Here is a 14050-nt window from a genome sequence, read left to right on the forward strand (position 1 = left end):
ATTCCATAATAATATACTATTTTATCCTCATAGGAACAGAAGATTAGTTCTATCACTTAGTTTGATGCAGTAAACTTCTACATGAATGTGAACAAGAACCACAAAAATTACAATGCATCATAAAATGATATGTTGTTAAATACTTAGCACGGTCTCCTTTGTACAAGCGGACTTGGTCTTGGATTTCATTAGCGTGTGTGTGTGTGTGTGTGTGTGTGTCGTGATGACATAATATAAGTTTTAAGTTTCACTTAATGTATTATCAGACGTTTTTAATGAGACCCAGGTCCGGCTGCAGGCGGTCCATTAAGTGCCCTCGTTTACTGTGCTGGATTAATAAAACATTGACAGAATGTTGTTTAAGGTTATGTTACCCTCGGAGACAGCTGACTTTTCCTCTTTGGAATCAGTAATTCAGTACCACTTTGGATGTTTTGGAGGTTCTGTTGAACATGATTTCTAATCAGAGCGGGGCGTCAACTCAGCGCACTGTTAACATCAATCATCTTTGAACTGCATTTTGTTGGTTATGGGTCAAAGGGGATTTTGAAATCAAGGAGCTCTGTTCTACATTACAGAGGTCTTTTTGTAGTCTGGTTTTATATGCTGCAGCTTCAAACGCTCCTTTTTTTTTGCCACCCCATTTCATCACAATTCCTTGAGATGCTCAATACCACTCTTTTGTAGGCTCAACTTCAAGAAAAAAAGTTTATGACGCATATTGCCTGCAAACAGATGGCCTGGATCTGAATGGTCTGGAAAATAAAATTGCGGTTCAAAAGCAGAATGTTCAGACGTTGACGAACAGTACGCTGTTAAAGTCCAACATTTTTCGTAATGCCAACAAAGAAGGGAAAAAGAAACGTTATTGATAATCACAAAACCCGAAAAGTGAACTTATGAGTGGTTATTGTTGATTCCTCCAATCGTCATTGATTTGCAATCAACAATAATCAAAGAAGAAAATAATGTTCATTGGAACATTAGGATTAAATGTGAATTGACTCTTCTCCCAAGCAGACTCAATAACTGTTCCATTGCATGATGATAAATGACATTACGCATTTGAGAGAATGAATTGGATCACATCCTTTATTTGCAATCTTATTGTGCGTTGGTACATGAAAAGAGTGAGACAATATCTCAATCCATTTTCAGGATCCTACAATTTGACAGCCAAGTCATCGTCATTCAAATCATTTTATCAGCCTCATCAACAGGTTTTCCATCACAGTCAGAGTCAGCAGCACACTATCCATTTTCTTCATTAACAGTCACTCTAATCACATTCCCATGCTTCTTTGTTAGGAAGCCATGGGTGAACTCTGACCTATGTGCTGATACCATTGGATGAAGAAAGCAATGGAGAAGAAGCAGGCCAAATGATCCTTAACAATCAAGGGGGCTCTTTCGCTCAAAATGGCCAGCCTCATCTTCATTGGAAATACAGCTAAATGACAATTTACATTTAGTGTTTGACCCTCTGCCGCTTTCTTGAGTCATTTTAAGCTGAAAGATCCCCACTATAGATATGTTTCCTTTAAAAAAACACACAATAAATTAGAGCAATAAATAAGTGTATTTATTACAAGCAGCAAAGGTATCAATCAATAGCCCTATAACAAAAACAAAACACAATTTTCTTTTGAGTATTACCTAGAGAACCTAGCTTCTTTTTGTTTTTCCCTGACTTTGGTCCACACATGATAAATATTCCCTTCCAGAAAGGCAATTTACCATAAAAGTGACTGATGATCCAAATGAGAAACAGGAGGTGCCAGGTCACCAAGTTGAGACAGTGAACATAATGAGTTACCTAGGCTAGGAATGTGCTCAATCCATGTTTTGTCTCAATCCGTCATGCTGCCACCTCAAACGTCGAGAATGCCGTCCATGTTTGATCGGTGGAATACGTTTCTCAATGTCAAACACCTTGCTATCGCTGCAGCTTGGGTGTTTATGTGTGTGGGGGAGCATGTGAAGTGGGGAAACTGGGTAGGGATAGATAACCCCGTACGTCGTGCCTACGTATCAGGATCCTGCAGGAGGCGAGCCTGGAGAGTTCAAGTCTTGTCAGGTTGCCTCCAGGAGGTCATTTCACTGCAACGGGGAGCATGAAGTGCTGATTAGTGTTTGCATCAAGTGGGGAGGGCGGAGATAAGTGGAGAGGAAAACACATGTCAGGGGGATGGAGCAGGAGGGGGACCCTCCGGCCCACTGGTTCCCACAGACACTGCAGAATGTGCTTAGTTAGATCCTTTAGGAACTTCTTGTAACTTTGAGTCACGCTGGCAAAAAGACACCCGAACGTCACTCTTGCAGCGTGACCTGATCTCTACTGTCTCACTGTGTTGGCAGCTACCATTCACGAAAATATCGTCTTTTCTGTCTCGACGGACAAAATCCGCGCAGCCTCACAGGACTTTATAAATAGTGATTAGATGCACTTCCGGTCCTTTTGAGTAGAGTCAATGATTGTTGTTGTTCTTGAAAACAATCTCAGCCTCATTGAATGTCTTTCCTCAAGTCCAGCTATCTACAGCCACACTCGGCCACAGCCATGCCTTCGTACTTGTGCTTGTACGTGACCACGCCTGTGTCGTCCAGGTACAGGAGTGAGATGGGATCCAGCTTGGTGGGCACGCAACACGCTCGCGCTGTTTTCTGAGGACTGTGGATGTTGACCAGCGTTTGGACGATGGCGTGTTTCGTGGGCGTGACGTGCTTTGTTAGCGGGAATGAGCAAGTCCCGGAGCACTCGTAGGCGTCATAACTGGTGGGCGCCAGGATCCAACTGTCCCATCCAATATCCTTGAACTCTACGTGAAGAGGTTGTCTCCTGCAGTGGTTTCCCTTGGCGTTCCGACGGATGCGTGAGCTTGTGTCGTAGATCAGATTGGAGCGCATTTGGAGAAGGTCGGCCTCATCTGGCTCTGACTCGCCGTGGCCGTCCAGATCGCCCCACAAGTCATTCTCCAAGTCATTTTGCAGGATCACGTTGGAGGTTTCGTGGTCAATCATCTCTTCCAGCTCGTGCTTGTTGTCTCGATGGTCACTGCTTTCATCGTTGGAGAAGACAATCAACAGAGGCTTGTGTTTGTCCTTCACGTTTGTGTCAATCTTCATGTCCCCTTCAGTTTTCCCATTTTTGCTTTGGTGTGTGACACGTTGCGTGTCATCTTCACCGGCCACGCTGGCAATGTGCACCTCTAAACGATGTGTGGTTCCGTGCTCAGACTTACGCCACCGCTGCACCGAAGCAGTGAGGTTGAATGCTTCCCAGCTGTTGTCAGTGCCATACACTTGTCTTGAAGCCAACTCCACCAGCTCCAAACGATCCATTTCAACCTCAAAGTCATCTCCTCTTGCGAAATTCTCCTCTGTGCTGTTGTCATCTTCATCATGACGTACCACTTCGTAAATAGTCACTTTGCGGTCGACGCCGGCAAACAGATGGCGATCAGACTGGATGAGCGTGTAGAGGCGGAGCTCGGCTGCCGTGATGTGTTCGTGATGGGGGACTGACACGTTGAAGAGGAGTGGGTGGCGCCTTACTCCCCCAATACCAACCGTGCTTGAAGAGGAATCTGGGGAATCAAATGAATTACATGTTGATATATTAGAAGGATATGCCAACGTATATGAAAATATACTGGTCATCAGTTTTACATAAACTAAGTGTTTTGTAGTCAAATCCAATGGAACTTAGAAAAAGTCACAATGAATTAATTCACTATTTTTCACTTAAGGTTTTATTGTTGTTTTCATTTAGCACACAATGAATAGACCGCACTGTCGAATCTGACAAAAATGGGGGCGGGGTGGACAGTAAGCACCCTCACATTCTATAATATTTTAGTCTTGACTACTCTGATCTACTTAAGATCTTGTATGCTGTCCATTCCCCCCTATACCTCTTTTACTCTCATCCCATGCAAATCTCATCTTCTCAATTCTATACATTTCCAACTGCTGTCTGTTGAATCTGGTTACTAAGTGTTTACTTTAAAACCTCATCTAATCCCTTGCATAGTGTGCATTTTGTAATTTGGATGAGTTATCAGTAATTAATGATTAGCATCACGAAAAAATTAGCATTGCATCATCAATAACATCATCAAGCTTTTTTCAGTACTTTAGATTGGTCAATAATTTGTCAGCTCATAGTATGCAGTTTTGAAAGATTTTGAGATCCACCAAAATGTAACTTATGAGGTTTTTGTACTACGTCAATAAAGTTCTTGTATTGTATTTATTAGTGGAGAATTGGCAATATATGCGCCGATGTAAAGTCAAATTTGAAAGTCATCAACAAAGGTTGCCGTACCCTCATTTATGAAGCTGCGGATGATGCTGGCACTGGGCGCAGAGGAGCGGTCATTGGCAAAGCGGTTGTAGAGCTCCATCATGTACTCCGGTGGCTCTTCTCGTATGCTTCCAGGTGGCAGTGGAGGTGGACCCAAGCCAGACAGGTTGAAGGTCTGCAGGAACTGCTCTTTCAGGCTCGCCAGCACACCCTGCATGATCAGATTGTTGTCCTGCTCCGCTTGGGACGGGTCCACCACCGTTCCCAGTCCGTCTCCCAGCCCCGGAGTGGGTCGAAGCCTCCGGTCAGTGTTGGAAATCGGGCTGCTCTCGCCACAAAGAGGGCCTCGGAGCAACAGTAGAGAGAATAGCAAAAGCAAAGTCTTAGTGCTGCAAAAGGTTCCCAGAAGAGAAACCCAAATTCTCGCCATGGAGAAAAAAATTGCAGTTAGTGTCTTGTTGTCACGGTCAATAAAAAGCGTTGTTGACCTTTGCTGTGACAATGTATAGTGCCTGCAGTAAGCCTTTTGCAGCTTTGCTGTTGGCGTAGCATTTAGTCTTGGGCACAGCTATTGAGCTACAGGTCCAGTGGCAGTGTGACAGAGGTCCACCTTGTCATCTCTGTTGTCTTGTACTTTCTTTCTATGCTTTACGCTCCCTTCCCAGCTTTTTCTCTCAGTCTCTTATCTACGATATGGTAGGCTTTGCTTTGCTCTGTGCGTGCGTGTGTGTGTGTGCATGTGTGTGTGTGCGTGTGTGTGTGTGTGTGTGTGTGCGTGCCCTCCACTTTGTGTGATGCTGAGCATGTGTTATCTCACAACTTCCTTAATGAGGATTTTGTAAACACTATCCTGTAGCCTCTTCCTTGTGGAAGCGCTATTTTGTTTGGGTGGGTGCACCAGAGTTGATTTTTTTTCATTTGTTTATTTGGTTTGTAAATGGCAGCGTTCTGCACGCCGTTGTTGATGCGCCATTGAGCATTTCTTTTTGACAAAGTACACCAGTGTGGCAATGCCATGGCATATTAGAGGACATTAAAACACTTGTCCAAGTGAAATTGAAATGTAATGAGCTGTGAGTCCCAATGACCAAAAATGAAGGATGCTCAAATCTTTTCACTTCATTTCCTGATGAGTACAATAGAGATGTGTGTGTTGCACATTGCACTATACTGTCAAGTCTATAGGAATATAAATTGGATATTAATGGCATGTCAAGATTTCATGTGGACAGTCCTTCACTGGCAGATTTTAATATCTGAGTGAGATGCAATGATTCAATGTGTACATGTGTGTATAGCTCACCGTGCCCTCACTGTTTCCTGCCGTGATAATAAAATGGCCTGCGTGCCATTGGGAAGAACATTCCTGCTCACCACCTGAACTCGCGACTGTCGCTCTCATTCCAGAGCTTCTTTGCCTGACCCGGAGATACACTCAGTGCGTCACCCAGATGGGAAGCAATGCAGCATTTCCCGCGTCTGCCATTCATCTGCCACGATGACACATGACAGACGTACTCTTTATCTGTTGCACTCTTAAACTGCTGTTGCAACTGACATTGCACCTTCCTGATGACCCATTGAAGGTTTGATAGTAGCCTGCTGCACACACAAACACACACACACAAAACACACACACACACTATGAGTATTGTTCCTGAAATTTTCCAGAAGACAAAAACAATTCAAGAAATTCAACAAGAGTTTCTATATAGATGCCATATGTACATTCCATACATCTATATATACTCGCTCCCTTACCAACTAAAATAAAAGACCACCTCCTTAATCCCACCAGGGTCCCCCTGAACCTGATCAAAATCCTCTATGTCCATTTCTGCAGAATCAGACTCAGTCGTCTGTTTTTTCCCACTGACAGTCACATATTTATATATCAGTAATGTCACTTACTTGAATGGAAGTAGTAGTTCAGAAAGTATTGGGGGATACATCCAACTTCTTTTGCATAAGAGCTGGTTGTTAATCTCAAGGAGGCGCCCACTGAGAGTTTAAATGGTTTTGATAAAGCACAATGCACTCCATTTACCCTTTGCAACTCTGACTATGCTAGTATGCAGGTACCACACCTGCGTAAACAAATAGTCCAACAGATTAGGAACGTTTGTTAACGTGCAAGTGCATGAAATTTCATCATTTCCACTTCAAAATAACATCAAAGGATAAAAGAATCTGAATGTGTCGCTGCAAGTGCCAAATCTGAAAACAAACACTGAATGCCGAGACCTTTCATTCCTCGGGCATCACTAACCAAGGATATTGCCATGCGGGCTCAGGAACGACATTGTCAATTGACACACTTAATCGCTACATCAACAAATGCAAGTTAAAACTCAACCATGTCAAGCGAAAGCCATATAACAGCAACAATCGTGGCCAGCTTTTCCGGGCCTGAGTTCATCTGACATGGACTGACGCAAAAGGGAATGATTGGGGCCAATTTTTTGTTTGTTTAATCATGCAGGCCTGGCATTTGAACAGAGGGGTCGAGACGTTTGTTGGTGTAAGGAGCTACGTATACTTTGACTCTTTGTTGTGCTAGATGGAATGATGACAATGATGACACAGGACAACATTTAGCAAATACAAAGAGAATATACTGCATTTTCACAAAGTGCTCTGAAATCGTTCACTAAAACGGTGTCAATGAAAACCTGTTATTCGTCCCAGAATGGCACAACCCTATAGTAATTGCCATTAAACTAGAAACTGGAGTACATGAATCAGATTACCGATTTTGAAGCTCTGAAACAACCACAGTGTGTCAATTGTCAGTATTTGTGCACTCCACTTAACTCATAAATCTACCTTGAATACCAGCGGTAAATGAAAATGTGCTACTTAAGATTTCAAGCTGCAGTCATTTGTCACTGTGTATTACAAACCATTTCAGTTGTCACCGTTCAGCGCTGCAGTAATACTTGCTCATATGGTGGGTAGAGGACTTGATTTACTCAGCTGTACATTGTACAAAACATGGATATTGTATCTTGTTTTCCACGAAATATTGATATTCTGTTGAAATCAGATGGTGATCATTGCATGATGTGCAAAGCCTGTTGCCCAAAGTCAGCTACGATGGGCTCCAGCTCAACTACAGCCCTAATGAGAATAAGGGCTACAGAAAATGGATGGATTCCCATACATAATGTGCAAATGTGTTAAATGGCCATTTTTATTACAGAACGGTATATCATATTTCATTATAGGCTCTATATATATATATATATACTCGTTTATCCAAGCAGACGATTCAATGGGTCAAGACATCTGGAAAAACTAACAGCCTGTTACATCTCCTTTAACATTTGGAAATAATTACCAATAATAATCAACCATAAAACAATAACATTTCCCAACCGTTAAGTGGGAGTTTGGGGTTTTCGACTGAGAAATTGCTGAATATCCCGTTGCAGTTCTTCATTTCGTCTCTGAGCTTCATCTCGGCTTCGTTCTGCATTTCTGAGGCATATTTCCAAAGCTTCCACACGGCGATGCTCTGCCTCCAGAGTAGACTGAAGTTCAATCACAGTGGCCCTCAGCTCCTTCATTTCCTGCTGCATACTGAAAGATACAATAAGATTCAGTGGCTCAGATATATGGCCAAAACAAAACCATATCTTAATGCTTCAAAGCGTCTAGAACTATGCCTTTTGGAGGTCTGATTTTTAAAATCAGCTTTCTAATACCCATCGGTTAGAAATGTAGCCGTCCATTCATGGTTCAAGCCTAAAGCCCAATGTCCCTTGATTCTACGTATTTATATTTTACTTTGTGGAAAAACAGTGTAAGTTTGAGCCTGGAACTTCTCGACTGTGAGGCCAAGTAACCACTTTGCTGTATTGATATAAAATTGTGATATCGATTATAACAAAAATGTAATGTTAATCGCCACCTGTCAAGACACTGCTGGTTGTCTCTCGTCTCTTCAGTCCTATTGTTGACCTCCTGACTTAAAGGACTCTGTTCCAAGCGCTCAACACTCGTTTGGGCCTGAGCAGGCTTCGAGTCACTGTCAATTGTTTTGGAGTTAGAAGTAGTGGAAGCAGTGTTATACGTTTTGTCTTGCGCTCGGGACTTTACGTCTCCCTCCTTGATTCTGGTTGGTAAGCCTTTTAGAAAAGATCCTGAAGTGCGGAGATCTAGAATCTTAAAGATGTCCTCTGACAACGTCCCACTCTTGTCTTGCACTTGTTCATGCAGGCGACTCCAGTGGTTGATGGCACCAGCCCTTGCCGCCATCCCCGTGAGGGGGCAGTTGAAAGTAGGCAGAGTTTGGGTGCGTTTGCGGGGGCTCCCAGACCAGTTGTCAGAACACAACATGGAATCTTGCAGGACATCAGGAGCACTGAAGTTTCCTCTCAGAGGAGCATGACTGTCATTTTCTTCCACATTGGGAGACTCAGAGAATGAAGTTTCGCCCATCTAGAATACAAATAATAATCATGAAATGAAATGGTTTTCTATGTATGCTCTTTTAAACTGGACAGAAATGAATTATAACGGAGTCAGTGCACAACTGTGCCATGCATATTGTCTGGAGCAGTTCAGGGTACATATTTATCTAATTACTTGTCAAAAACATAATAAAATAAAAATACAGCATACTCACACAGGGTACCTATATTTAAAATGGATTCATTAGAGCCAAATTTGTGTTTTGCGAATCAAGCTTGGCTGCAACAAGTTCGACAGCTTGTTGTCCTTGTGAGATCAAATTTGAAATCCGAATGGTTTACTTTGAATAATAGCTCAATTGCATTTAACCAGAAAATTCCTTGAGGGGAAAAAAAGTATTTTCAGACCTCAGTAGATCCCCAGCCAACAAAGTTGCGAGGCGAGTTCTTCTGGTTCTCGGCTTTGTTGGAAGGAGGGGAGGGAGGCACGTCGTTACATAGTGGAAACAAAGTCTCGTGTTGTCGGATCATCACCGTCATCAACTTCTGGATGTGAGGAGTTGCTGAGAAGAAAATAAACCCAGATCATTGAGGGCTCATCTTTTTTTCATGAATTGAAAGTTATCTTCTCATGGGTGGACATGTGTCTTCGTTCATTTTAAGATTTGTTTTGTTATTGTATTTGTGCAGCCACCTACTCATGACCACCTGGGTAAAAAAGATTCCTTTATTCGTCCGACACGGGGAAATTCCAGACAATGAGAATCCAACAGATTGAGGCAGGTACTATTTTCCATCCAAGTTCTGGGTTCTCTAAATATACGATAGTTTAGAAACAAAATCAAGCTTAGCATGTCAGTGCCGTCGCACGGTGGACAAGACTTGGTATTTCCTTTTCCTGAACGACAGCTTTAAACTTCCAGGAGTAGATAAAGGTGCCAGGTGCCAGGCCAGATAATTGACTTTTGGGTATTTTCAAATCTTTCCAGAATGTTTTTCCCCACATTTCTCCTGCCTGTTGTGGGGAACATATATCAACTCTTTATCAGAGTTTTTTGAAGAATTTGAGGGGTTTGTAAAAATATTTTTGTTTGTTTTGCGGACCTTTGAGATATCCATTATTGTATTTATAAACATTGAATTATTCTTTTTTTATTATTTATATTGAGACACGATATGTCTCAAAAGTATTTCGAATTTAATTTATTTCAGATATTTAAATTCAACAATTATTTCGTTAGAAAAACAAACAGCATCTCGGAACCTGTTGAGTATGTAATTTGAGGACTACCTGTATGGGGCAACGAAAGCAAATGGATGGAAATGATCATACCCTCCATGACTGAGATGGGGTCTTCTAACTGTGGTTTGAGCAGGTTGATCCCCATCACTGTGGCCAGGTTCTCCACATTCATTTTGTTGACTTTAGAGTTCAGCTGAACCTCAAATAAGAACCTGCAGAACAATCAGGTACTGTGTTGCACTTGCTGTTTTGACAGATTTAATTGTGGGTGTCATCATGTGTCAGCTCACCGGCAGACATAACTTAGCAGGTTGTAGTTGAGTCTAGGGAGAAGGGCAATCTGTTTCTCTAACTTTTTTGTAACCTGAAAGGACACGTTTTGTTACAGGAGGACACACGAGCTGGGAATGTCATAGTCACAAAATATAAGTAAATCGATGGATGTGCACAGAAAATATTTAACATCTTGACAAGTAGTAATCTTTCTATTCTGTCTCTTTCCAGAGGTCAAACATACTTCTTCATTGGTAGAATCCAGCGCGCTGATGCAGTCCAAAAAGTCTTGATACTGAGTCCATGGCACCACAGGCTCGGGCAGCTCACGCAAGTACAACTTGAGCAGTGACGCCACTGTGTGGACATCTGTGTCACTGTCAGGGAAAGCACACACACACAAAACTAGTTTATATCTTGATTATGTTATCTGCTCTTTGAAAAGGGACGTACGGACGTGTAGAACTGACCCGTAATAGGACTGATTCTCGTGGTATTTTGTTGAAAGCATGTGACAGAAGTTGTCATTAATTTTAGCCCAAAATTTCTTGTGATTGTTGACCCAATATAGTGGCCAATGATGACTGCACAGTAACCAGTCACGGCGTTACACTTAACCACAGACTGCCTAAAGCTGTGTGGAAAAACAAAGCTTATCATATTGTGTAACACATGCACGCATCCTCTTTCATACTCAGCCAGAACAGGATGTGGTTTCATCTGCCCCTCAAGTTTCTCTGCAGGTCTCATAAGTGTCCCTGCCTTTTTATACAAGAACTGTTGGTTTCGTCTTTTACCACCTTGTTGAAAAACTGTGATCTGCTGAGTGAGGAAATGATCTCTTTTCTTCCCACTTGTCTAGACCAGCATCTGGCCACTTTTCTCCAAATTAATCCACAGCTTGTTTACATACCAATTTTGGGAAAAACAAAATTTTTGTTGTTGCCCACCCAAAGATCACATACTAGAAACACCTCTGGGATGGAGATATTGGAGTGACACAGAGGTGATGGCTGACCTGGGGAAGGATGGCCTCTCTCCTGCGTCAAAGGCGTTTCTGAATTGTTTGACGCTGTTGTCTTGACCAGGGAGGCGGAAGATGCCCTCCTCATTTAGACCATGTTCTTTGATAAACTCCACACACTTCTGCACCAGTATGGGCACCATCTGCGGTCCAAAACGTTGCTCATACATTGCTGTGTCCTTCAGACTTTTTCCAAACACTACAGGGACAAAGAAAATATTTAACATCTTGATAGACAAGCTAGCTAGTTCAAGTAAGCAAACAAAAGCTTATTAAAAAACTGACTTGCTTCATTTTGCTATTGCTGAAGCAAAGCTTTATTTTATTACCCATGAAGATTTGTGGATTAATATACTTTTTTTTCTAACAGGACTGTTAAGTAATTTGATGCTACCGAACCTCCACTTTGAACACCGATGACTCTGCGCAGGGTTCGGACCCACTCATCCATATCAGTTTGTGAGCTGGCCATGAACACGTGCAGACATCGCTCTTTATCTGCACTTGTACCTGGCGGAAACAGAGATTGACTGACTATTAAATCCATGAATGAGGTAAAATAATTGATCCATCTGTCCGCATGTCTGTGTGGAGTTAGTTACATGACCCTTTTATTTGCATAGATGCAAAAAAGGAGATAAAGGTCACTGATTGGAATATAACTTCTGATCGCATTAACTACCAAGTATTTCTTTAATACAAATCTTACCTGGTATGATTTCAAAGATGAACTTTCCAGGCTCATCTGAGTTTGAGGGGAGTTCATTGACCTTGCTGAACTGAAGCTGGATAAAGCCCTAGAAACAAAACAAAAAAACAAAACAAAACAAAAACAAACTGTAAAAAACAAGGGCATGGATAAAGACTGGAGAATTTTGTGCAAAAAAAAAAAACCCTCAAATATTAATCCAATATATATCCATATATATATATAATATATATCCGTATATCCAATATAAATCCATATATACATAAATTAATTAAAAACATTCAGAAGTAAATTCTGACATAATTTCTACATTTTAAAATTACTGTGATTGGTTTATATAGATAAGCTATATAAAATTTCTTACCGTGGTGAATTAGGATATTTTGTCAGCTAATATAATCAAAATGATTTTAAAATATGAATTAACATTGTGTGAAATGAATATTTCCATGGTATTTAAATTTTTTTGAGATGCACTTAGCTGTATCAAACAGGCAAAAACAACATATCTGCTGTTGTTGACAAACAAAAATAATAGACCAATATCTTAACAATATGAAAACGCCTCAAATAATGTTTCTATGGTCTATATCAAACATCATTTATTAACATCAAGAGCAGGGGTGTCAAACTCCAGTCCTCGCAGACTGGAGTTTGACACACCCCTCATTTAGAGCAACTTAAATGCTGGAGGGGTTGGCATTGTTGACTTACAGCTTTAAATAGAGCAAAGAAAAAGTAAAAAACACTCATTTCTTACCAGGATGGTCGTTTCACGGTCATCTTTGTGGTAGGTCAAAGTGCTCCCCCTCAGCACAAAGTAGCGCTGGTGCCAGTTCTTCACGAGAGACTTTTGCTGTTTCTTGAGCCAGCCAGATTTCAAAGGCCTCTCCATGGACTTGAAGGAGCGTTGTGAGCCTGGAGTTGGACCTGAACTCCCCTCACCAGTTAGTAAGCTCTTAGAACGCGCTGAACAAAGGAAATAGATGAAGGATGGCAAGATGAATTTTCATGTCACAAAAGTACCAGAAACGTTCGCACTGCTTGACTGCTGCAAAGCGCTTCCTCTTTTTGCGGTGAAAGTGCACCAGCCTCAAAGGGTGGAGAGGCCATTTCTGTTCTATGCTTACACATGAATAGAAACTGCTTCTTTGTGCCAACCAAGTTCCTGTTGGGTTGCCTACACAGTCATGAGCTGTCATGGTTTTGTGGCAATATTATTGCATTTGGACAATACACAAGAAAGGTCAGCTGTATAGAACCGTGCAGTAGCAAAAAGTGACATACTTATTCAGAAGTTAAATCAAAGTTAACTTTTAACATCTTCTGTGTAAGTGTGTGATGCTGTTTTTGGTGCCATAGTTTCAAACGTTCTTGGAGAAATGAGGTCAGGGCTCACACCCAAGTCCAGTAATTGAGTAATGTTTTAATTCACTGGGCCTTGTGGCTCAAAAATAGAGAAGTAGTACACCCCAGGAAACAAGGTGTGTTATTGTAGTTATCCCACTAACGCAAAACCCTAACCCTAAACCCCATCATAGTAGGCCTAACTCTTAATCCAATTGAGGATTATCATCAAAATACATAAGAACATATTTAAACGTGGAAAAGAGAAAAGCAAATAGTCAAACAGTAAAGGTTGTTAGCATCACATTCCTATGACCAATAATGCAGTCCTATCTCCGAGACAATTGTAATGCATTTGACCCACCAGGTGGATCTTCAAGAAGTTAGTTTTAGCACAGCTAGACGTTCAAATGATAATGAAGGATGATCTGTCCTGCTGTCAGTGAAGGCAGCACGGCCACCCGCTTACCAATGCGAGCTGTCTCAACTTTGAAGGTGCTGAAATCCCAGTTGCGAGGTAGTTTCAAAGACATACTGTAGTCCACAATTTATAGCGCAAGTCAGTTTAATTTTAGACACACACACACACAGTCATGCACACAGAAGGCAGATATCGCAAATCACACTTCCTGCTTCCTGTGTGTTCATTTTTTTTTCACCATTTCAAATGCTTACGTTTCATCAGACTTTGTTTCCATGTACAGACTTGTTTTGTAAAACGTTCTTTCACGGT

General features: G+C 41.6%; 2 protein-coding genes across 4 annotated transcripts; both read right to left on the reverse strand.

The window, feature by feature from the left end:
* Positions 1-1074: 1074 nt before the first annotated feature.
* Positions 1075-7539, reverse strand: bmp10 (bone morphogenetic protein 10). Of its 2 annotated transcripts, XM_037260015.1 has the most exons (3): positions 7289-7539; positions 4328-7069; positions 2533-3587 (listed from the first exon to the last, which is right to left on the reverse strand). In XM_037260015.1, exons 2-3 carry the CDS (start codon positions 4734-4736, stop codon positions 2533-2535), a joined length of 1464 nt encoding a protein of 487 aa, XP_037115910.1. In that variant the 5' UTR covers positions 4737-7069; positions 7289-7539. The 2 variants fall into 2 exon arrangements, with proteins under 2 accessions (XP_037115912.1, XP_037115910.1); XM_037260017.1 differs by lacking the exon at positions 7289-7539 and having other exon boundaries at positions 1075-3587; positions 4328-4736.
* Positions 7540-7549: 10 nt separating this feature from the next.
* On the reverse strand, positions 7550-13953 carry arhgap25 (Rho GTPase activating protein 25). 2 transcript variants are annotated; one of them, XM_037260018.1, is made up of 11 exons: positions 13787-13953; positions 12731-12939; positions 11971-12058; positions 11661-11771; positions 11256-11460; positions 10482-10614; positions 10255-10328; positions 10055-10176; positions 9130-9284; positions 8220-8749; positions 7550-7888 (listed from the first exon to the last, which is right to left on the reverse strand). In XM_037260018.1, exons 1-11 carry the CDS (start codon positions 13848-13850, stop codon positions 7687-7689), a joined length of 1893 nt encoding a protein of 630 aa, XP_037115913.1. In that variant the 5' UTR covers positions 13851-13953; the 3' UTR covers positions 7550-7686. The 2 variants fall into 2 exon arrangements, with proteins under 2 accessions (XP_037115913.1, XP_037115914.1); XM_037260019.1 differs by lacking the exon at positions 13787-13953 and adding an exon at positions 13682-13697.
* Between the last annotated feature and the right edge of the window lie 97 nt (positions 13954-14050).

The sequence above is a fragment of the Syngnathus acus genome, chromosome 9 (assembly GCF_901709675.1).
Source record: "Syngnathus acus chromosome 9, fSynAcu1.2, whole genome shotgun sequence".
In the NCBI taxonomy this organism is placed as follows: Eukaryota; Metazoa; Chordata; class Actinopteri; order Syngnathiformes; family Syngnathidae; genus Syngnathus; species Syngnathus acus.

Coding starts and splice junctions, on each gene's coding strand:
- bmp10 (XM_037260017.1), bottom strand. CDS start 4,736: ATGGCGAGAATTTGGGTTTCTCTTCTGGGAACCTTTTGCAGCACTAAG. Junction 3,588..4,327: donor CCGCAGCTTCATAAATGAGG/GTACGGCAACCT, acceptor TTGATTCCCCAG/ATTCCTCTTCAAGCACGGTT.
- arhgap25 (XM_037260018.1), bottom strand. CDS start 13,850: ATGTCTTTGAAACTACCTCGCAACTGGGATTTCAGCACCTTCAAAGTT. Junction 10,177..10,254: donor CTGCTAAGTTATGTCTGCCG/GTGAGCTGACAC, acceptor ATTGTTCTGCAG/GTTCTTATTTGAGGTTCAGC. Junction 9,285..10,054: donor CCCCATCTCAGTCATGGAGG/GTATGATCATTT, acceptor TTTTCTTCTCAG/CAACTCCTCACATCCAGAAG.